Source organism: Metarhizium brunneum, chromosome 1 (assembly GCF_013426205.1).
Source record: "Metarhizium brunneum chromosome 1, complete sequence".
Classification (NCBI taxonomy): domain Eukaryota; kingdom Fungi; phylum Ascomycota; class Sordariomycetes; order Hypocreales; family Clavicipitaceae; genus Metarhizium; species Metarhizium brunneum.
This window is the reverse complement of record NC_089422.1, coordinates 4,923,805-4,946,215: the sequence shown is the minus strand read 5'-3', so window position 1 is coordinate 4,946,215 and position 22,411 is coordinate 4,923,805. Positions and strand designations below refer to the sequence as shown.

The following is a 22,411-nucleotide window of genomic DNA, read 5'->3' as shown; positions in this document are numbered from 1 at the left end:
AAAGTGCTCACTTTCATTCACACATTGGGCAGGGCCTAAATGACATGGCATAATGCCCGCCTACTCACATGATGAGGGTCTCTAATGTGTTTTTTTTTCTTTCTTCTTTCTTCTTTCTTCTTTCTTTCTTCTTATTTGTTTTATTGGCGAATTCTGTTATCCCGGCAGACCACGGGACACATGCGACATTATTGGGAGAGCAAATCATGATACCACCGGAAACGATATTGGAGTGACAGAGTGTTTTACTCACAGGGAGAATGAGGAAATTTTTCAACGTCTTGTGTCGTATTGGCAGCTTGGCTGCAATATATGATAGACAGGAAATACACATTCTAATTCGTCGTCTACATCCGTAATCTCGCGTGTCTTCACCAAGGCTAAGACATTCTCTTGGTTCGAGAACCGGCCCGTTCAAATGAATGAATGATGAATTGGAATCATGCAAATTGCCCAACCATTCATGACCTACCTACTCCGTAGTATATCAGTGAATTGCTAATGACTGAGAAGGCCACTGAGATTGCCCCGCTAGTTGAAGAACGCTACCCTGACTCTCGCGTGTCGAGAGCGCCGCCTAAAGAAGCACAGACTGTGGTTCCTGATAGTTGTGGCGTATGTATGTATTGTCGGCCCCTGCATTTCGTCGCCTGCATATGATATGTCATGCTATGATATGTACTTATGCCCATTATCAACGCATACTGCTGCGTATGTCCTTGACGACGGGCCAAAAAAGAAAAAAAAAAGAGCCATTTTTTGCCCGAGACCACAGAGTAACTATAGTATGTGCTGCACACTTGGTCGCCGAGACTCGCCACGTCCTTTGTGACATGTCGTGGCTACGCTGTGCGCGGAATCTGCCAGGTGGACGCATCGCATTGTATGGAGCACGGGCATATGCAGAGTTCTCTTCTGTGTTCTGTTCTAGACTTGCATCATCACAGTGTCGCTCCGGGCTGCTAGTAACTTGGTCCTTCGCTCAAGACCGCCACTCGCAAGACGATTGAACGCCTGCCGTGATCGCAGGCTTGACCTTTGTGCAATGGCGCACGTGAAGCTCGTGCATCCGGTCGGGAACAACGACGCCCAGGTTGATGACTACCTAGGTAGCATGTATATGGAGCCATTTTATTCCAAAGGAAAAACCAGAACAGGAAATGCGGAGTACATAGGACAACGATCGTGACAGCTGTCCGAGACACGCATTGCATAGTATTGCTAGAAAACGTGGCCTTGCGATTTGCCTGGCTGGCGTCCCAGGTAGAGCGAGTGCGGGCGCACGAGTCTTGAACGCGATGCCAATGTGTTGGCCGGACGAGGTTCGGGCACCAAGGATTCTCATCATTTCTCTCTTTCCTCGCCCAAGGCGCGGAAGGGGGTCTGAAGGTCGGATAGAAATTTCTCTCGGCTAGCTCTGTGGCCCCCTTGGTTCCAAATAACTGACTTGGACAGCTCGCATGACCAAGGGCTTGGAAGTTGGGATGGTGATGGGCAGCTACGCAAGCACATTGGCTGGCAACAAAAGTTCACTCAGATGGAACCTCCCGACGGGCTGGAGATTATGGCCAGCCTCACTCGGGGTATTCGGGATGCTGACAACCATCGTGTGCCTTTTTCAAGTCCCTCCGAGCCATCAGCATAGTAGGTAGCTCAAACTCTATCATGCGGTTTGCAACACAATCGTAGCCTAGAGCATGGCACTGAAATCATTAGCTGCTGAGGCACATCTATACCGCATCACTTGATTACTTGTGCGACCAAAAGGTGTTTTCGTGCGTATGACAAAAGCACACATGCACGACAACCCGTCAGCGCAATCCTCCGTACCGACAACGATAATAGCGATACCAGGTACACAGCCACGGTGAAGCCGAGGCGATATCTTCACCTTGGATCGAAACCTCGCAGGTTCATGTATCCCGTCTCCGTACAGAGTAGTATTATGCAAGACGATATGCGCTGGCCGTAGGCTCCCATGTCGTCGGCTACCATCGTCGATCGGGACCAAGCCAGCTGAAGGACATTTAGCGTGGGATCGTCTCGTAGCGCATTCTCAGGTGGGTCGTTTTAATTTAACAACGCGTTGCCGTTGATGGGTGTTCCGTGGAGAAGCCACTAACGGCGTCCTGAGCCTGGTTGCGCGGGACCTCCGGTGTGTCATGCGCACCCATGGGCCATGATTGATGAGTTCGATCGGGAAGCCGGGCGGGACCAGTAGTAGTCGTATCTTGGGATGGTTCTACTCCGTATCACTGCCAACTTCTATGAACAGGGATGTGGCGCGCGAGCTGTGGCCTGTCGCCATCTCTCAATGGATGGATGGCATAAGCACCCCAGAGCCAAGAGAATGCTATTCCTATCCCACAAAGCCAAAATTCCCTCTTTAATTTCGCGGACGTGTAAATTTTCCTGTTTCTCCAATGCAAAGCGCCGGAGTTGGACAGGCGGGCGCCTTCACCTGTGTAATACTCCGTACGCCAGCCCCAAAAATGCGTCCGGCTTACGCGGCGGCGGTGTGCATGTTTGATGAGTTGTCAAACTTCGAGCCAGTCTTGTCGCGTACAAATCTGGCAAAAGTGTAAGCAGCTACGCTTGTATTAGTGCTCCGTAATTGCATTGTAAAGAGCATGGACTGAGTGGCACGGCGTGCAGATATACATACAACAGTTAGTATTCGTTGTAAGTGGAGAGCTGCTTTGAATTGTACGAACCTTTCTGCTAGTTGCCTGCGTTATCTCACGCAGCCGTCCACATCAATTTCTAGTATTAGTTTCTTCTCCTTCTTCTTCTCCTTCTTGGCTGGGATGTGTCTGTTGCCACACATGCCGCAAATCCATAGAGAGGCTAACCGCAACAAACCACTGGCGAGCAGCTGACTCCAGACTGTTGGTTCCGGAACTCAAAAGCTACAGCTGGTGACAAATTAAGGGGGACACTGCCGCGAGTAGACAGACCGTGATCCGGCCAGAGCGGCCATCTGCTACACGCATAACATTGCCAGGGTTGAGGCTGAGGCGAGAACGTCAAAGGATCATTGAGGGCTGTTGGCTACCTGATGAAAGGGATGTTGACAGGGGTCATGATAAAAGAAAGTACTAGTACTACCACCACGCCGGCAACATACCCCTGCCTTCAGACCAATAGACACGACTCGGATGGATAGTAGTGCTTTTCCGTTTCTGCCGTTGTAAGTCTTCTGCATGACCAGAAATGTATCATTGTAAGAGCATACTCGTGATGTATTTGTTTTTCTTGACAGCGAACCTCTGAGCAAACATGTCCTGAATACTGCTCTCGATGCTCTGAGCTGTAGACCAATGTAACGCTTCTTTTTCGAGTTGTGCGCAATGGAGTACGTGCCGTCACATCTGGTTTTGCTGGCCACGAGCCAACTGGCAACTGAGTGCCTATGAGCCCGGACTCGGAGATCTCAAACGGCTTGTCCGAGAGAACTCAGTTGCATGATGCTCCAAAACCAGGCCGCACTCCGTACATGTACTCCGCATTGTACTCCGTACTTGGTGCATATAAATGGAGCAGGAGGGGAGTTTGTCGTTGCTGCTTCACTACTATTCCGTACACTGTGATTGATTGAAACGAGAAGATCTGACTGCGTCGCGGGGATTTGCCAACTGAGACAGACATGGAACAACCACATCTGACATATCGTTACTCTGCAACACATGCGTGAAGCAGGCCAGGTGTTTGTTCATGTGTTTGATGCCCATCTTGCGGGAACCGTTGATGCCTTCATTGCATCGCTCGCTGCGAGGCTGTGACCAAACCAGCAACCATTGTCCAGTCACACCGCGCCACCAAGGCGTCCTTGGTCGCCTTTCGAGTCAGCTAATAAAACCCTCCTTTCCGGAATGGATGTCACACTGACCGCAAGGTAGAAATGCGTGGCGCAACTTGGCGCGTACGCTTGTACCTGAGCTAGCGACCATGAGCGCTCAAGTGGTTGAGTGGTGGGCAGCCCGGCAGGTCAGGACCAGTCCATAAAAGAATGTCGGCCCTCTGGTAGTGTCTTCCCTGGCATCCCTGCTGCTGAAGCCGTAGATGGATATACTACCACACATCGGTCCAGCCCGGCGGACTGCCAACATGGCCCATTGTACGGGGATACCAAAGGACTCCACCCTCTGCCGACTTGACGGTACTCCGTACTACTCCGTACTACTCCGCACATACTACTTACATATATGTACATACAACTGATGGTTTGTATGTATTGTACAGGGCCAGCTGCTTTTTAGGAACTGCCCCTGTCTCCGCCGATCGGGGCTGGCCTGGCAAGTGGACGACGTCGCTAGTTGGGGTATAGTATCGATTTAGAAGCCGTGGGTGTAGAGCCAGCGTCTGGTACGAGCGATGAAGTGCTTGGTGCTCCGTAGAGAAGCAGGCGTTTCTTGGGAGAGCCTTCCCCCCTCATACCGAACGAACAAAGTCTTTCAATATCATGCCAATCCCGCAATATGGGAACGAACCACCGCGAGCTTTCCATCATTGTGTAACCTGCGAGTGAGGAGCATTAGCATGTGGACAAATGAGATGCTCCGCCCGCTCTGTCGAGTGCTTGTCCTACCACCGTCTATGCTCATGCCCGTCATCCACATGGTGAACTCCACTGGAACCCCAGCTGGGAAATTGGCCCTACAACCTGCGGCCCGGATGCTATCGCCTTGTGTCTCTGACCACTCGCCCGTTTGAACCGGGGTCGTTTTCACTTTCAGTTGTTCGTCCTGACGCTTGGATGACGCCAATGCAGTCCTAGATCCGGCAATAGAGCAACTGATTTGTCTTCTGGGGATGGCCATGGGTCTGAGAAAAGCTGGTCGCCCAGCCTTAGCCAACATCCAGTTCTCTCCTCTGTCTTTCTTTGGCGTATCGGTCGTGTGTATGCACCCATTGCCTTTGCTTATTCGCTGCAAGATTGCCGAGTGCTCTTTACTTTTTCCCTTCCACCTAAACAACAGGTTTTCACTAGTATTCGTATTTTGCCTTCTCGCTCGTCGTCGTCGACTGTTTCATGGACCAGTCTCTTCCTCCTACCAGCTGTTCGCAGAGCATATCGTCTTCCTGTTAGCAACATATACAACCCTCAGGGTGTAGTAACCAATCGTTTCTTCTTTCCTTTAGCAAAGGACTTGCCGAGGTTTTCTTCGCTTTCTTTTCACTTTGGACCTCAACTCCTTGTCCCCCTCCTTTCCACAATTGTGCCCGGGACTCTCGATCATGCTTCACAGGCTCATATAAGCCGCTCTGAGCATTACCCGGCAAAATCTATCCCGTCTCGGTCTCTGACAATCTTGGTAACCTCGACTAAACCATGCTCCCTAAAACAGCGCGCCTGTGGGCTTTGCTGTGTTTGGCTTTGATCGTCCAGAGTGCAGTTTCGCAGAGTTTTGATGTTGTCAAGAGGGACGACAATCCGACACCTACGACTATACCGACCTCATCTTCATCGGCACCGAAAGGGACCAATTCTGCTCGAATAGACAATGATGGGAAGGACCCAAAAGAAAGAGGAGGAGAGTCGCTTTCGTCGACATTGAGTGGCACCATCACCGACGCGCCAACTTCGACACACCGTCCGACGAGTACTCTGCCGCTCACCATTGCCACTGACGGACCCTTGGACAATGCCACATTCTTTAACGGTATGAGAATTCGTGTGGCATGACTGGATAGTTCTCCCCTGAAAGCTGACTCTTCCAACCAGCAACGATACCTAATGGTCAGCTACCACTGCCACCCCGACTCACTCCCGGCTGGGGAGTCGCAGGAGTCATTATGCTCGTAACCGGCGTGATTTACACACTGGTTGGAATAAAGAACAGATGGATCCACACCTTCTTTTCCACTGCGTATATGACGGCGCTTGGCGTATCAGTGTTAATCGTATACGTTATGAATGTTCCCGTCAGTAACGCATTGCAAGGCGGGTACGTTGTTGCTGTGGTCATGTCAGGTTGCGCTATTGGCGCCGCAGCAATGTTTTTCAAGGAACTTACCGAAGGATTTGGGTGTGCCTTGGGTGGATTTTGCATTAGTATGTGGCTTCTTTGTTTGGTTCCCGGTGGACTGTTGCACGCAGTTGCCTCCAAAGCCATATTCATTGCAGTCTTTACAGTCGCTGGGTTTGCGTTCTACTTCAGCCGATGGACACGGGACTGGGCCCTTATCTTCATGATATCCTTCGGAGGTGCTACAATCACTATTTTAGGTATCGATTGCTTCAGCCGGGCTGGCCTCAAAGAATTCTGGGCCTATGTGTGGGACATTAACGACAACCTGTTCCCCCTTGGCGCGGATACCTATCCTGTGACGAAGGGCATCCGGGTTGAGACAGCAGCTGTGATAATCATTTTCTTAGTTGGCATAATTTCGCAGATCAAACTGTGGAGAATTGTCCGTGAGAAGAGAGAAAAGAGGGCCGCTGAGCGCGCTGAGGATCAACGCAATTTGGAAAATGAGGAAGAAAATGTCGGACGCCATATTGAAGACCTGAATGCTCGGGAACGGCGTCAATGGGAGCGAGCATACGGTGATGGCATGAGCCACAGCATCACCGACTCTCGTGCAACTGACTATGGAGATGTGGGAAGCGAAAAGAAACTCCGGCCCAGTTATGTTGAATCTAAGCAACGCACTTCTGGCGAGGTCATCGAAATGGCAGACATGTCGGAGTCGGACACATCGAGAAACGGAATGGACGGATTAATGGCCAATGAAGACACCGACGAAGGAAAAATTACTGTTCGGGTCGCTGCTGATGACGTCCCTGAGTCGACGACGGATATTGAGGCAGAACGGCTGGATGAAAAGGCGCCTTCAAGTGTGGAAGCAAATGTGCTCACAGACGGGAAGTGGTACTCAAAGGAAACCACGGCTGGCAAGCGCCGCCCTCAGGCTCACAGTATGACGGAGGTGCCTGAGGTGATTCCATTGCCATTCACTGTCCCTGAAGCAGCTGATTCTGCGTCCGAGGGAGACCGATCTTCGATTGCCACTTTTGCTGATGACGTGGAGGCGACCGCTGCTGAGCCGTTGAAGCACAGGTCGCTCGTAAAGAGGCTATCTCAAGGATCTGTGACACTCCTTCGAAGCTTTTCTCACAGATCTGGCCGTACAGGAGGTGTAGGAGGCGACGTGGCCTCCGATGCGGGTGAGAGCACTGAGGAACTTGTTTTGGAGAAGACTCGCAGACCCGAGAATGAAGGAGGATCCTTGGCAGCTACTATTGACGATGAAAGCGTCAGCGGAGGAAATCTTCATTCAATAACCGGTGATGATGAACTGCGCAATATCCACGAGGGTGATGAAACGAATAGACGGAGCATTGAGATTGATGCCCAGCTTGGCGGAAAAGGCGACACAATACGATATAGTGTCAAGTCGACGAAACCAAAAACAAAGTCTAGCCCAACTTCGACAGCAACCTCTGGCCCGGTCGTTGGCATCAGTGAGCCAAATGAAGATACCACCACTGAGCTTAGAGATACATTGCCAACGTCAGAAGACAAGGCTATGCAACTGGGTGGTGAACCATACGCCGACTTGACTCCTCCCGAAGCCTCGGAACGAGCCAAGTCAGTTGCAACCGCCTCTTCTACTCCCGCGAGCTTGACCAAGGATCGCTTGCCTAGGCCGCTTTCGAAAGCCGCCATGTCTTATAGAACTAATGAGTGGGCGAAGCACTTGAGCAATGCAGAGTGTCCTGAACCTGATGCACTGCAAGTTACTCTTGGAAGAGCAAAGAAGGAGGTAAAAAACAGTACTGAGAAGGCTGCTCCGGTCAATGTTGCAGAGCTTCAGAAGACAGCTAAGGATGGAACTCCTGCGCCGGCCGTGAGACGATCAATATCTCAAGCTTCAGACATGGGAAACAATACTCACCTAGCCAAGCGTTCCTCAAAACAAGACCTATCACCACCCACACGTCTTGTAACGCCTTCATCTTCAACAGGATTAGAAACGTCCGGCGAACAGCGAACGCCATTATCGCCTGTCATAGCGCCTGCAGCGCTTCTTCGAAAGTCCTCTGGCCCTCGACATTCGACGTCCAACTTCATGCCAATCGCTGAGGAGAACTCTCTTCAGGCGGTAGACTCGCCCATTGTCCGGGATGAAGCATCTGAGAAGCAACAGCCAGCTTCGAACAACTCGTCAGCAATCATACTAGACGGTTCCCCGGCGACAGTACTGGGACGAAATCCAACGTCAGGTGTAGTTTCGTACTCGAGCCCCCAAACCCTCATTGGACAACGTGAAATGTTCCTTCGAAGCAAGTCTCAGGGAAGCCTGTTGTCAAGCACGCCAGAGCCTATATTCGCTCACCAGGGACCTGGAAGCGACGGCGGCTCGCTTTTCAACTATCCCACGTATGCTGCTGCCTTCAACGTGGCCGATCCTGACGATGTTCCTCTAAGTCAGCGAAAGGAGATCATGCGCCAAAGCAGCTTGATGTCCTTGTCACGTTCGCCATCCCAATCCATAAAGGCGCCGTCACGGCCCACATCTGGATTTGAGAGCTCTGAAAGCATCGTATTCAACTCTCACCAACCCAGGAGAGTATCTACTCTTCCCACACAGGCCGTGCGAGAATCTCAGCTGGCCAGCTTCCGACAATCCGTGCAGCAGGAACTCCGTTCAGGAACACCAATTATAACGCCTTCAGGACGTGAAACCCCGTTCGGGCCCTCGACTTTACTGGGCGGCGGCCGAGAGGCAGAAGTGCAGCGCAACATCGAAATGCAACGGAGCGTTCTCATGGGACAGAAAGAGGCTGAAGCACAGCGCAGAGAATCGCAGAAACGTGAAAGAGAACATGCAGACCGCGCATTTGACGAGCGGATGCGAAACGGAGACATGCTTGACGCTCACAGAGAGGCCATGCGGAAAATGCAGAAAGGCGCTCGCTAGTCAGTGGTCACATGCAGGAAACAAGGCAGGAATGGCTGCGTGTCTCATTGACTCCTTCCATTTTCTATCCAAACACCACAACGACAGTCTTGACTTTGACGATTTCATACGGAGAACAAAACAGTAGTCCTTTTGGGTGTCGAAAACGCGCAAGTACTAATCAAAAGTTGCTCTTGATTCTTTGATTGTTTTTTTTCTGATCTTTTGTTGTCATGGATTTGAACGAATTTGCAAAATTGTTTGATACCATGGCGTAATGGGTGGGATTCTGAGACGGACGAGCCAGGACAGCCAGTGCGTGCAGGAGTGTGACAACTAGACATGATGTAAAAGGACTATACATCCTCATGCCGTGTCCAGTGAATCGGTAACTACATAGAGGTGGTATGATTGGGGGTACATGGCATAGAACCGGAGTTTTTCACCGTTTGCTTCGCGGCCCGTGTGGATGGGTCTTATCTGATAATGTATGACAATGTTAATTCCTTAGTACTCAATTAATTGACTTTTTCAAGTATTTGGCCAATTTTACAACATGAAAATATTTGTGTATTCGCCATTCGTCTTGGTTCGCGGCATCTAGCTAAAATACAGCCCAAAAGCAAGATCCTCCTTCAACCGCGCGCCGTCTTGCAAGACCACACACCCGTCGCATGAATCGCATCATGTTAGTTTGTGATAGTTTCGGTCTTTCGTGACACCGCTGTTTGAACGTGGACACTCCTAGGTGCTGCCTTCCTGACAATTCGGACAGACTGAGATGGCCCGGACTCGCCTCCATCCCCACACCAAACTGTCGTCTGGACATTAGCTTCGGACAGACCTGGTTCACGACAGGCTTTCGTCAAAGGCGAACCTAAATGAACTGGACCCAGATGTGATACAATCTCAGCATTTTGCTGGCTTTTCTTCACCTGGAACCATCGTCGTAGAGATGGCGGTACAGTAGTGGTATGGCGAGTACGGAATAGGAAGGGATTATTACCAGGGAGCCTGGTAGGTTGAGTGGCTGGCTCAATCTCCATGGAGAAATGCGGACCTGGTTGTCTCGATTCGTGACTCAACGAACCTTCGATTCCCAAGGACACGGTCTGGCTGGACGGATTGGACGAGGTGGGAATCTCGGCCTTTGATGGCATGCTGTGTGGTGTTGGTGTTAGCAGAGAGGTCATGGTGAGAAAACAAACAAAAGCCTGGGAATATTACCTAGTCAGCGTTTGCTGAAGGCGGCCAGATCCAAAGGAGCCTCCGCTCGTAGTCACGGTTCTGTCGGGATCATACTCGTTGTGTAGACCTGGAAAGATGGCACCGAAGCCAAAGAAGAGGAGAACCTGCCGGTAGTCGTTGATGGCATCCTTGGTGAGACCGAAAAAGACAAAAATAGGAATGGCGGTGGCAATTGGGATGTAGCAGTTGTTCATGTAGGTCCAACTGATCTCACTTGAAGGAAAGAAAATGATTGTGTTCCATGGGAATGGGGAAGCATGGTTATGAACTTGATCGTAGCTGTATGGCTTGATGCCATGCATGTCCATAATGTTGAGTACGGACAGTGCAATGACTATGGGGAGAAACGGAACGAGAATCGAAATGACCATGAGATAGAGCTTTCTTCTTGTTCGCTGGCTCCTCTGCTGTGCTATGCGGTTGCCGCAGAGAGCCGTTTCGGTCGTCTTGTGAACTTGTCGAAATCTCTTGTAAATAAGGACTAGAAAGGGTGAGGAGAAGAGGGTGTATATGTCAGCCCACGTCTTCACGAGGCACTCGGCGCGGCACTTACCAGCATATCCCGTGGTAATCAAGGCAAAGATTGGAGGCGGCAAAACAAAGAAGATAAGAAATGGCCAAGAGGGATGCGGTATCCAGTTGCAACCCATCAGCGTGCCAACCAAATAGCGCTGGGCTGTAAGTGGCCAAGTCAATGCGAGCTGGAGGATGGGAAAGGGGAAGATGATGAGCGCCTGGATCAAGTTGCGGCGACGCCTCTCCCTCGTTGTAAGCGCATTGGCTCTCATCAAACCAACTTGTTGCGCCAGGTTGCGCATAATGGCCAGCAGACAGGTAACAAAAAGCCCGATGCTGATGTTGTGGATGTAGGCGTCGAAATCACACCAGCCATAGCCAGCCCACCATGACATGATGTCGTCGTTGCGCCAGATGAGTGCGTTTATGATGGTCTCGAGGTTCTTAATCTGGGTATTCAGGATAAACACTACTGCGGCAAGCTCGCCGTTGCGGTACAGCAGGCGAAGCGGAACGAGGCAGACCAAGTTGGCCACAACGGCGAGCAAGACTCGACAAACTAGGTTGGCAGTCAAGCCCGGAGAAGTGTAGGGAGGGAATGTCGGAGCACTTGCTACGACGGTGACTGGGCCGCGAGCCTGGAGAAGATGAAGTGGTGATGTCTCCATGTCTGGGGTTGTTGAGAAGCGGTCGATTGGGCTTGGTATCACGAAGAAGAATACAACGAAGAGCAGCTCACGGCTTATCCCAACGCAAGAAGGACGAGATGGAAGCAGGCCCGAAGTTGACTGTGTGTTTTCACCAAGCTCCCTCTCCTTCTGTGACTAGCCGTACACAAAAGTTAGACATTCTACTTATTGTATCACTGCCTGCGGAAGGGGGAGTCTTATAGAGCCCCGACAATTGGCAATGAGGAGACAAAAAGACAAAAGAGTATTGAATACATGATGACAGTAGGACGCATGTCTAGGATTCAACTTCCTTATTGAGCCAATACAAAGATACACCTTTGCAAGTGACAAGACAGGATTCAACCCATAGTGGCTTTATTGTGACATGGAGTAACACAGCCGGGCCATGACGAGGATACAAACAAATATCACGGCAAGAGTTTCACCACCAAAAATAAAAAAAAGGAAGCAAGCTGCACATTTGCCTCAGATACCTCAAGGCCGTGGCTGTCATCGCAACAACGGGAGTACCCGATGTAAGATTCTCTAGCTTACAATGGCTGTTGTCGAAGTTTGCCTGCCATGCCGAGTAGAGCTGAGGCTATTGACGTGAGTCTATTGACACCCAAATCGGGAAGCCACGTCCCCTGGAAGAGACGGGGAGACCCACCGTGGCTGCGATGCGGCGAGCAGGAACGCGCACGTTGACATGTCTGGTGTCTGGTTTGTGCAGAACACGGCTTGAAGAGAACATCTGCAAGAGATTGGTTGTACGTACTACGACGTAGTCTCGGCAGATGGGCGGTGCGGATCCCATTGGGCCAGAGCTGGAATCTGTTCGCGCATGGCGGAAGCTATTACCGTCGCGCCGGGAATGGCGAGAACAGAGGCGCCTTGTAGGTGCCCTGGAGATTAAATGGACGGGAGCATCTTGGCCACCCCTTTGGTCGAATATAGAATGTGGAAATAGGATAAGGGGGACGGGGGAAGCCTGAGAGACAGCTCGATGGCCTTTTGTTCCTGATGCCGAGTTCTGCAGGAGAGAAAGGCTTCATGCTGGGGCTTAGTTGTACAGATCAGGCAACAGCGCTGTTTGTTCCCTCTTGGTCGGGAGTATAGAATAACCGTCGGCATATCTTTGTTCGAGCGCATAGTGCATAAATGGCCGACTCCCAGATGGCCGATGGCAGACCCCACGATTCGTCCAGATTGACCATCATTTCGTGACTTTATGCATCCAGGAAGGCGGCCAATCAAAGCTCGTCGCGATACCCGTTAGATACCTTATTAATGGAGCTTGGACTTGACGCGGTCTGACGCGACCGCCACCCTCAAGTGGTCCATGCTTCTGCTCTGCCTCCTCCAGGGCGGCTGCGGATTGGTTACCAGCAGTGCCGCACCACTTGAGCATGACCAGCAGCACCCTGAGAGGGCAGGGCAGGGCAGGGGCAGGGGCCATTTGGTCGTTCATGTCTTCCAGACATCAAATCGCAGCCGATCAATTGATATCAAGCATCTGCAGACCCAAGCTCGCTTCCCTTTCGCACTCACACACACCCCATCCCACCCTCGAATAGTCTCTTCGCCCGCCATCGCCATCGCCCATTGCCACGCCAATTCGAGCCTCTCTCCAAATAGCCGATTAATCACAATGTCGTCCTTCCTTCTCCGTCGTGCCACCGTCGCCTCTGCTGGCGCCGCGCGCTCCTTCAGCACCTCCTCGCCGCGATCCGTTGCCCGCATCTCCATTATTGGCAATCTTGCCGATACCCCCGAGATCCAGCCCACCAGCAGCGGTCGCGAGATCCTCAAGTACGCTGTCGCCAGCAACACTGGCCCCAAGGACAACCGCCAGACCAGCTGGTTCCGTGTTACCAGCTTTGCTGAGGGTCCCCGAAAAGACTTTTTGCTGAGTCTGCCCAAGGGGTACGTCGCCTTGCCTGCGCTTCCTTGTCCAATCCTGCCGTTTTCACTGTGGTGAAAACCTTTGCCCGATCGGCCACTGTACCGAGCCATGTCGGAGGACTTGCCCTGCTAACCATGTCAAAACAGTGCCATGGTTTACGTTGAGGGTGATGCTACGATCAGCACATACCAGGACCCCAATGGCCAGACTCGCAGTGGCCTGAATATTGTTCAGCGTGCGTATCGGTGTTCCCCTTTTCGCAAGACTCCCCTTTTGACTCGTGACTACAGGCAGCATTGAAGTTCTCAAGCGACCCCAGAACGCCGGCCAGAGCGAGTAAAAAAATTCTACTCGAATGACAAGATAACATCAACCAAGCACGGCGGATACAACACCGGGTTTATGAAGGTCGTTGCGCATCAAGACTCCTCCTCTCCGCTCTGAATAATCTCCCCCATTTCATTTTGTCAGACGTTTATGTGTTTTCCGACTAGGATTGGACCTGTAGGACTCCTCTTGTACAAATATGGGCGATACCAGGCTATGTAGTGCCATGACAACATTTAATATATTTTGAAACGTATCCATCGCACCGCGGATGAATAACTGTCTATGTTTCCAAGTAGAATCCCGAGCATCTTGCGCTCCAGCTTCTGCCTCCATCTTTGGCTCCGTGACGCGCCATCATCACGTCAGCGACACGCTGTCCATGCAACCGTATCCGGCAGCAACGCCTCCCTCTTGGCTTTCTTCGCCCTTGGTTCTGAGGAGCCAGCCCGCCTGTTCATTTCGAATGACTTCTCCCGTCTCCTGGTTCCAAAGACACGTGCCATATACCCCGAGCTCAGAAATCACTCGACCTTTTTCAATGGCTCCATTGCGCAGGATGAAGTTGTTTTCGGCCGGCGCTTTAATAAGCTCCATTAGAATGTACGAATTCCAGTGAGCCTCTGGCACCGTCTTCAAGAACCCAGGAATCGCGCTTCCGTAGATGTTGTTTCCGCCCCCTTCCCTCTGCGGCTTCAAAACATAATCGACGCACTGTTCGGGATCGAGAGCCTTCTTCCGTGCCTCCAAGCCCACATCCGACGTGTCCATGGGGTAAATGTTGGTGAATGTGTTCCATAGGGCAATGGCGGATGGCGTGTCATCCTTGATGAATTTACTGAGGATCGACGGCTCAGACGACGGTCGAGGGGTTGCAAGAACCTGCTGCACTTTCTTGATGCCGGCTACCTGTGTTAGGACCGTGGGGCACTTGATGGCATGCGAGCGTTCAAGATGACACCTAGCATCCCACGTTTGCTGATTCGGATAGTCGTCAGGGCCATAGCCGCCCCGCATATACACAACGGCCACCTCAAAGACCCTGTTCCCGTTTCTGGGGAGCGTATAGAGAAGCTGGCGCTTGGGGCTTTTGGCAATGGAAGTGTGCTTCATGATGTCTGTGAAGGCTAGCCGGAAGACAGGTATGGTGGGCGACGACTTGGAAATTTGATACTCCAGATGGCGCTGGTCAAAGACGTTGCGCTCGCCACCTTGGACTAGAAAGATGACGCATTTGTCGTGTCCCAGTTCGGAATCGCCATACGCGTGATAAGCCGCCTCAATCCCGCCTGCCAAACCCTCGATAGTGTTGTTTGCGGGAAGATCCAGGGTCCCTTGGGCCAGGGGCTGGCCGAGGAGAGGATATTCGGTTTTTGCCAGAAAGTTGTGCAGCCTGGAGGCATGTACGGACAGGCCGCCGAATGATGCAGCAATGGTGTTGAACTCTACCTGTTTTGCTTGCGCCGTGGGCGACTCGCTAGATTTGTGCTCGTGTACCATGTAATCAGATCTGAAGAGACCCAATGAAAGCGGCTTGTCCAGTTAGGAAGGACTGATAGTCTAGTCAAATTCTTTCTTCGGCTGGTTGACGCTTACCTGGGTGTATCCTTCTGACTTGACAGTCTCATGGACCGCCCACAGATCACGGACAAAGTCGTCGCCATCAATGACCCTAGGCGACAGGAGTTAGCAGCGTGCCCCCCCGTGAGATGTGTAGTTTGGTGAACTTGCTGCTTCACGACATCTGCCAAGAAATTCTCATCTCTGCTCACGGCAGCATACAACTCGTTGTATGCGTTCTGCGCCTTCTGACCTTGCAGAAAGGCTTGGCGGGGAAAGGCCGTCGGAAACAGTGTCACGGGTGCGGGCACAGCAGTTATCCTGGTTGGATCTGCTTCCGAAGAAATTACCGCTGGCGGAGTCCGAACCGCGAGGCCATTGCCAATCGCCCAGTCCTTGATGACCTCGACGAGGTGGTCGAGCTCTTCGGGAGTTGTTGCTGGCGGATACTGCCGGGATGGTTCAGCGTCATGGCCCGAGGTCATGGTTGCAGGGCAAACGATGGGACTGGAAGATGAGACAAAAATACAGTATGACGGATAGATGGACACCCAGAGGGCATGGAACTCGAGTCGAGACTTGGGTCGAAAGCAGTGGCTGGTGAGGGTTGGCGTGTAGTTGAGGGAATGGATTATTAGTAATGGCTTTCTGGGATGCTGAAGTGGGTATCATGGGCGGGAACGTGGTGTTTCTCACGGGTGGCTTTGCAACGTTTAAAAATACAAGACTGTGCGTATACACAATTACAGCAGTGATCTGTGAAATGTCCTTGGTTCACAAGACTCTACTCCCTACACACGAACCGTCTGACTTGCGGATTGTGAGGATGGATGAGGCATGGTGTCTCGCGCTATTGCAGCACCTATTGGAGCAACGGCCACAACCTGGATCGGCATCCACACGCCATAGTCTCACAGTCGCAGCGCAACAAGGATTTAGACCCAAGCAGCCGTGGCATCTACGACTTTTGGGAGCTGAAATTGTCAAGTGTGCAAAAATTAAGCGGCCATTGACCGGGTGAGGAACACCTTCATGGCCTCCATGGCCGCGTCTATGGCCACGCTCCCCGACTTCGCTTGTGTCACGTGCCAGTTCTCGTAGCCACCCAGCGACAGCCATCAGACCTTTAGGAGGGCTCGTGGGGCAGCTGGCACAGCTGGCAAACGATGTATGCCAAGCCGGGTTTCCTTCGCCACCGCCAACGCGTTAACTGTTTGTCTTTAGCATCTTTGGCATGCAACACTCAGTTGCGAAAATCCGTTATAGGCGATGTCATGATGTTTTCAATCATCGGCCCAAACAACACGAACAGCGACTCTTTTTTCAGTCTCACGTAGTTTTGAGTTCTCCTTGGCCGAGACGTGGTCATCACCGACTTGCTTCTTGTCTTCAGGATATCAAGGTACATTTTAGACTGCTTAGACTGCAGGTATGCTCACCTCATATGATGTTTTTTAATTAATTTTTCATTTGCGGCGTCTAGAAAGTATGCGGGGGTAGTGGCATAGCTATATCGACGGTCTTGAGCACGTCTTTGGACCTTGGATGAGATGAAAATTTTAACAACCTGCCGCATGTGCTTCGCATCCAGGTCACTGATACTAACGCAATTATTTTTAGACAAAGCTGACTAATAGACTTCTCATGTCGTCAAATGGACGGAATTCAGTCGACAGACCCCTTTTTATGGGATGTGAGCGCGGTCGCAAATGAGCTATGTCACCTCAGCCGTCCTTGTACACGCAATCCGGAGATATTAGCCGCAAAGCTCCAGGAGAATGAAATCGATGGGCATACGCTTTTGACATATGACCTCGTTGGACTCACGAACGCACACGACTTGCGGAACGAACTTTTCCAGCTCCTTCATGTTCAATTAGCCCGACACAAAAATGCCTTGGGGGAAGCCATCATGAAGCTGCGTGCCAGGAGCCCAGCCTTCCGCCGGTGGAAACTGGACAACTTAGAAATCAGCGGCCACGAAGAACGCGACGTGCGTAGCCGTGACTGGGAGGGTTCGTATTCAACCCAGAGGACCCCCCAGTTTGATCTCCTTCTCCCATGGACAACGCCAAGGACCTCGTTCAGCAAAGTATTTCCTTCTACGCCTCTACCACTCCAGGTTGTGGATCCGGGACGTACTTTGCACACACCTGAGCTGAGCATGCTTGGTACTGATGGCGGAAGGGCCCATGACGCGGACGTCGGCGCTGCTCCTACGACGGAATCGTTGTCTCTGCCCAGCGGAGTGTCACCTGTCGTGGACGCGAACAGTCCTGTTAAGCAACTGAAAAGGAAACGAGTTGCTCCTGAATTATTACAAGAAGAGCCTCTTAATATCGTACCAGCTCCGATTGCAACCGAGGCCGATATATTAAGTAGCGATTCGCTGAACTCGTACCCATGGGATACCGCTGATGAGTTTGCATATCTTGGACCTGGGGCCATTTCTCAGAGGGAGGTCAAATCAAACTCAGATGCTTTAACCCTCCAGATTCAGGGTGAAGGTGATGCCCTTTGCACACCAGCACCCACTCGATTCCCCCCTGGTAGACGGCTCGCTATCAACAAGATTATGAGACGTGTCTTGGTGGAAAACGGCAAGAAAATAGCCATGGCGGATGCTGGAGTGACCCTCGACGCTTTGAGACAATCATCTAGCGAAGGTGATAAGGTCCTGGACCTGGATGATATCCCAGATGAAGTCGATGAGGAAACCTTAAGAGAGATGGAAGCTGAAAAGACGGAATTAGCTCAAATGTCTGAAAATCTTGAGGGGACTAACGCCTCGAAAAGTCTATCACAAGATCGAGTACGACAGCTTCTGGACGAATCGGTTTTAGAAATGACGAACAACTGGACTGAGAAGAAGAAGCCTAAATATCAAAGCAAAGCCAACGCTTTGTGGGTTGATGCGTCAAGACGGGGCGCCAAGACGCACCGCATTTTGGAAGCTAGGGCACAAGCCAAGTTCTATGACGAAAGAATTAAGAAGTTGGAGAGAGGTATTCTGAAGCAAACGTGGGAAAAAGAAAAGCAGGTTCGATTTCAGGCACGTTTGCTGGAGCAAAATGTCGAAGACAAGCTTTACCAGTGTTGGGTAGCAGACACTCTGGAGTCTCGAATCCCACCGCCCAAACCAGTTTCGCTACCCAGGCGTTCGGTTACATGTCCAAAACGAACACATATGGAGCTGTCGGATGGAGAAGTCCTGACTAGCTCAGATGAGGACGCATTCATCGTTGATGACGAGCCAATTCCGCCAGTCACGCCAATCAAAGAGGCTCGGCATGCTATTCCCAGCAAAGTCAATCGAACACCAAGCCCAATTCTGGTCGAGTCTCCAGTGTATATTGATCTTACACAGACCGCATCTACTCGAGCTTCGTCTCCCGTTAAGTGGTCTACAAATGTCGTTGATTCGGTGGACTTGGATACTCCTACGAAAGTGCGACCCGACAGTACTCCCATGATCAAAGAAGATCCCAGCGGAGACGAGTCAGTTAAGCAGCCACAAGCCTCATCGTGGGCTGAAAAGTATCGAGATGTTGAGAAGATCATCAGCTTTCCGATCAGCCACTGGACCAAGGAAAAGGAACGGTTCGCTCTAACAATTACTCTGCTGTGGAAGTTAGGGCACCTGCGAAGATCTGCAATTTTTGAACACGTTCGAGTCTGTGAGGCACATAAGTCTTTCAAAGCCACAATTCTGAAGCACATATCTGATCCTCTCAAAAACTTGGATCATCTGCGTTTCACAAGCCCGGAGTCTCTGGCATTTGATGTCTCCAGATTGTTTTTGTGTTTTCTCAAAATAAAAAACCTCAAAGAGACTCGATTAGCAGACCTAAAGCCTTCCCAAATTACAAAGCTGAAGGCAAAAGAAAACCATAGCTCTTGGAATATCTTTCATGCATTCCTCAAGAAAATGGCGCCACTGTTCCCCCAAGATAACCGGATTTATAGGGAGGAAGAACTTGACGATGATGAAATACTCGGTGATGATGCTGGTGAGGATGAGGCTTCTTTGCTTGGGCAAGCGCACAAGTCCAAACCACCTCGAAAGGCTGCACCCAAGGAAATCATTCGCAATAAAGAGGCTGTAGACATCAGAGAGCGTGAAATCCGTCGACAAGAGGAGCAGGAGACTCGAAGGCTTCGTCTTCGTGCAAATTTAGGAGAAAATGGCCAGATTGCGTCCGACAAATCTCGATTGATCATAAATGAGAGTAAGCAAGACGACCAATCATTTATTTATATTAACAACGAGATCGGCCCTAGAATCAAAGATCATCAAATAGATGGCGTTCGATTCATGTGGAATCAGATCATACAGGATCCTGAACTTCGCCAAGGATGCCTCTTGTCGCATAGTATGGGCCTCGGAAAGACAATGCAAGTCATCACTCTGCTCGTGGCGATTCAAGAATCAAGCAAGTCTTCCGACAAGAGTATAGTCTCGCAAATCCCAGAAGACCTTCGTCAGTCAAAGACCCTGGTGACATGCCCAGCCGGGCTGGTGAATAACTGGGTGGACGAAATTCTGATTTGGGATAATGACCGAGTTCTTGGAGATCTCCATGTGATTGATTCGACGCTCTCTATTGAAGAACGCCTTACTGCCGTTCAAGAGTGGTCCCAGACGGGCGGTGTTTTGGTTATCGGATATCCCATGCTGCGAAAAGTGTCGGATGAATTAGACAAAGAACGATCTTTGCTATCCATTTTTGACGAGCCAAACATTGTTATTGCTGATGAAGCTCACGTGCTCAAGAATCCTAAGTCGAGGCTTAACCTGGTTTGCTCCCGCTTTCGAACAACCAGTCGGATCGCCATGACCGGGTCACCCCTGGCCAACAATATTGAAGAATATTACTTCATGATCAATTGGGTAGCGCCAAATTTCCTCGGTCCTGTGGAAGAGTTCCGTGAAATCTATTCGAATCCTATATCGCACGGCGTGGATATAGGAAGCTCAGGCGTCGATAAACGCAAAGCATTGAAAAAGCTTGAGGCTCTAAAACAGATCGTGGCTCCAAAAGTACACCGGGCCACAGTGAACAGCTGCATGCAAAAAGACTTGCCGCCGAAACAGGAGTTTGTTATCTGCGTTAAGCCCAAGCCTTTGCAGGTCAAGCTCTATAATCTTTTTGCACAAATCATTCGCGGGGAATCAGTGGGTGATATACAGGCCGAAGCGGAGTTGAGAGGCGCAGTCTTCCGAGTCACAAACGATCTTACGTTGCTCTGCAATCACCCTTATGCATTCTACGAAAAGGCGATTGAGACTCAGGATCCACCCAAGGCAGAATCCAAGCAAAGGGCAGGCCTTCCTCCTAGCATCATACCTGCCGTGTTAGCAGAGTTTGCCAGAATTGAGACCAGATGTCCATCCTTATCCACCAAAGTTGAGCTTCTCATACAAATATTGGATGATGCCAAAAGGTCGAAAGACAAAGTGCTGGTGTTCAGTCACTCAATACCCACGTTGAATTACTTGTCTGGGCTATTTCAAGAACAGAAGCGCCTCTTTAGTCGCCTGGATGGTAAAACCCCTATAGCGAAACGCCAAGAGGAGATCAAGAAGTTCAACGCAAATCATACAGAGGTCTATCTTATCTCCACAAGAGCCGGCGGCGTAGGTCTCAATATACAAGGCGCTAACAAAGTGGTGATCCTCGATTCCAAGTGGAATCCGGTACACGAGCAACAAGCCATCGGACGCTCCTATCGAATTGGCCAAAGCAAGCCTGTCAGTGTCTACTATTTTGTTACCGCAGGAACGTTTGAACAAGACCTTCATGGGAGAGCGATTTTCAAGACACAGCTGGCGACTCGTGTTGTTGACAAGAAAAACCCAATCAGCTGGGGTAATAGAGTGACAGAACTCAAGCATGATATCAAAGAAGTCGGGAAGGAGGACTTGACACAGTTTCTGAAAAGAGACTCTATTCTTGACAGATTAATTGCGTATGGTACCCAAGATCATGCTATTCGCAAGATCATGTCCACTGAGACTTTTGAGGAGGAGGATGCTAAGGCTCCGTTGTCAGCGGAGGAGCAAAAGGAGGCTAACGATATGGCTGCATTGAACGGGCTTCGAATGAAAGATCCTGAAGAATACAAGAGAAGGCAGCGAGAGATGGAAGAGAGGCAGTTTCGACGACATCACACCTCATATATGGAGCAGAGTTCCTCATCCCCAAAGAATAATGGGACTGTCCCTGAGGTCAGGCGAACCTTGGATGGTGCTACCGACATTCCGATGGGCGTGACCTCAAGCATTCAAACCCAACCCCAACCGCCACCGCCACCAGCACCAGCACCACCGGGAGCGATAATTGAAAGCACGGTATTGCCTCCGTCTACAAGTGCTCCCGAGGTACGTTTTCGAGTCTGTTCAACGATCATCCACTAACAACAATATCTGTAGGGAACCGCTGCGTCCACGCCGTTTCTCCTCCCCATACTTGGGGCTCACACCTACTTTGGAAAGGACACAACTCAAGCCCCGCAGGCAAAAACACAAGAAGTTGGGCAGACCAGACCCGTGTCTGGATCACCAGGTTCGGCGGCAAAACACTGGATGAACCCCTTCATTTCTCAGATTAAGAATCCGGGTAAGGCAGAGTTTAAGCAAAAGTTGTGCAAGAAACTGGAGACTATCCAAGACGGATCTCTTGCGCACCTGAATACGCCGCGGATCGAAATTGTGGAAAAGGTGATTGACTCGATAGATGCAATTCGCAGGGACCACAAGTTTGGGTTTCTGCCGGATAATCAACATTGGCGGGCGCTTGGCAATTTCGTTGAACAGGACAGATTTGTTTTGGGTGTCATGTCTGGGCAACTTGAGGCGTCATATCTGGCGCTAACTGATGCTGGGGAATTGGAGAATTATCTCAGCACGTTGGGCAGTGCACCATCAAAAGACTTTGCGGCTCCGGCTCCGGCTCCGGCTCAGAATCAGACGGCGGTACAGGAGGCCAAAAATTGATTTGTGGGTGTGCATAATATTGTAGGACTGGAAAGTTGCAAGCAAGGTGGGGGAGGCAATGCATCACGGTGTCCTGGCAGGCGTTCTTTATTTGGCATTTTGCATTTTGCGCCGTGATACCTCTGTAAGACCAAAGAGCACAGTACTAGTATCGCTATTCGTTTACCTATATGAACAGAGTCGTAAACCGCACCTGAAAGATAATCGCATAATTAAGCACACACGTCGCAGACGAGAAGGGGCTGGATGGAAACATGAGCCGGGATTCGGAGGCGAGGT

General features: G+C 50.8%; 5 protein-coding genes across 5 annotated transcripts; 3 read left to right on the top strand and 2 right to left on the bottom strand.

The window, feature by feature from the left end:
- Positions 1-5,332: 5,332 nt before the first annotated feature.
- G6M90_00g014760 (uncharacterized protein) lies at positions 5,333-8,928 on the top strand (the record flags this gene model as incomplete). The annotated part of the gene is made up of 2 exons (XM_014693561.1): positions 5,333-5,663; positions 5,726-8,928. The coding sequence occupies 2 exons, from the start codon at positions 5,333-5,335 to the stop codon at positions 8,926-8,928; spliced, it is 3,534 nt and encodes a 1,177-aa protein (XP_014549047.1).
- Positions 8,929-10,130: 1,202 nt separating this feature from the next.
- STE3 (Pheromone a factor receptor) lies at positions 10,131-11,339 on the bottom strand (the record flags this gene model as incomplete). Its single annotated transcript, XM_066129760.1, has 1 exon — positions 10,131-11,339. The coding sequence occupies one exon, from the start codon at positions 11,337-11,339 to the stop codon at positions 10,131-10,133; it is 1,209 nt and encodes a 402-aa protein (XP_065985635.1).
- Positions 11,340-12,993: 1,654 nt separating this feature from the next.
- Positions 12,994-13,588, top strand: RIM1 (Single-stranded DNA-binding protein RIM1; the record flags this gene model as incomplete). The annotated part of the gene is made up of 3 exons (XM_014693563.1): positions 12,994-13,268; positions 13,395-13,483; positions 13,539-13,588. 3 exons carry the CDS (start codon positions 12,994-12,996, stop codon positions 13,586-13,588), a joined length of 414 nt encoding a protein of 137 aa, XP_014549049.1.
- A 347-nt stretch (positions 13,589-13,935) lies between these two features.
- On the bottom strand, positions 13,936-15,620 carry gsa1 (Glutathione synthetase large chain; the record flags this gene model as incomplete). The annotated part of the gene is made up of 3 exons (XM_014693564.1): positions 13,936-15,108; positions 15,172-15,247; positions 15,358-15,620. 3 exons carry the CDS (start codon positions 15,618-15,620, stop codon positions 13,936-13,938), a joined length of 1,512 nt encoding a protein of 503 aa, XP_014549050.1.
- A 1,427-nt stretch (positions 15,621-17,047) lies between these two features.
- okr (DNA repair and recombination protein RAD54-like) lies at positions 17,048-22,132 on the top strand (the record flags this gene model as incomplete). The annotated part of the gene is made up of 2 exons (XM_014693565.1): positions 17,048-21,517; positions 21,569-22,132. The coding sequence occupies 2 exons, from the start codon at positions 17,048-17,050 to the stop codon at positions 22,130-22,132; spliced, it is 5,034 nt and encodes a 1,677-aa protein (XP_014549051.1).
- Positions 22,133-22,411: the final 279 nt, after the last annotated feature.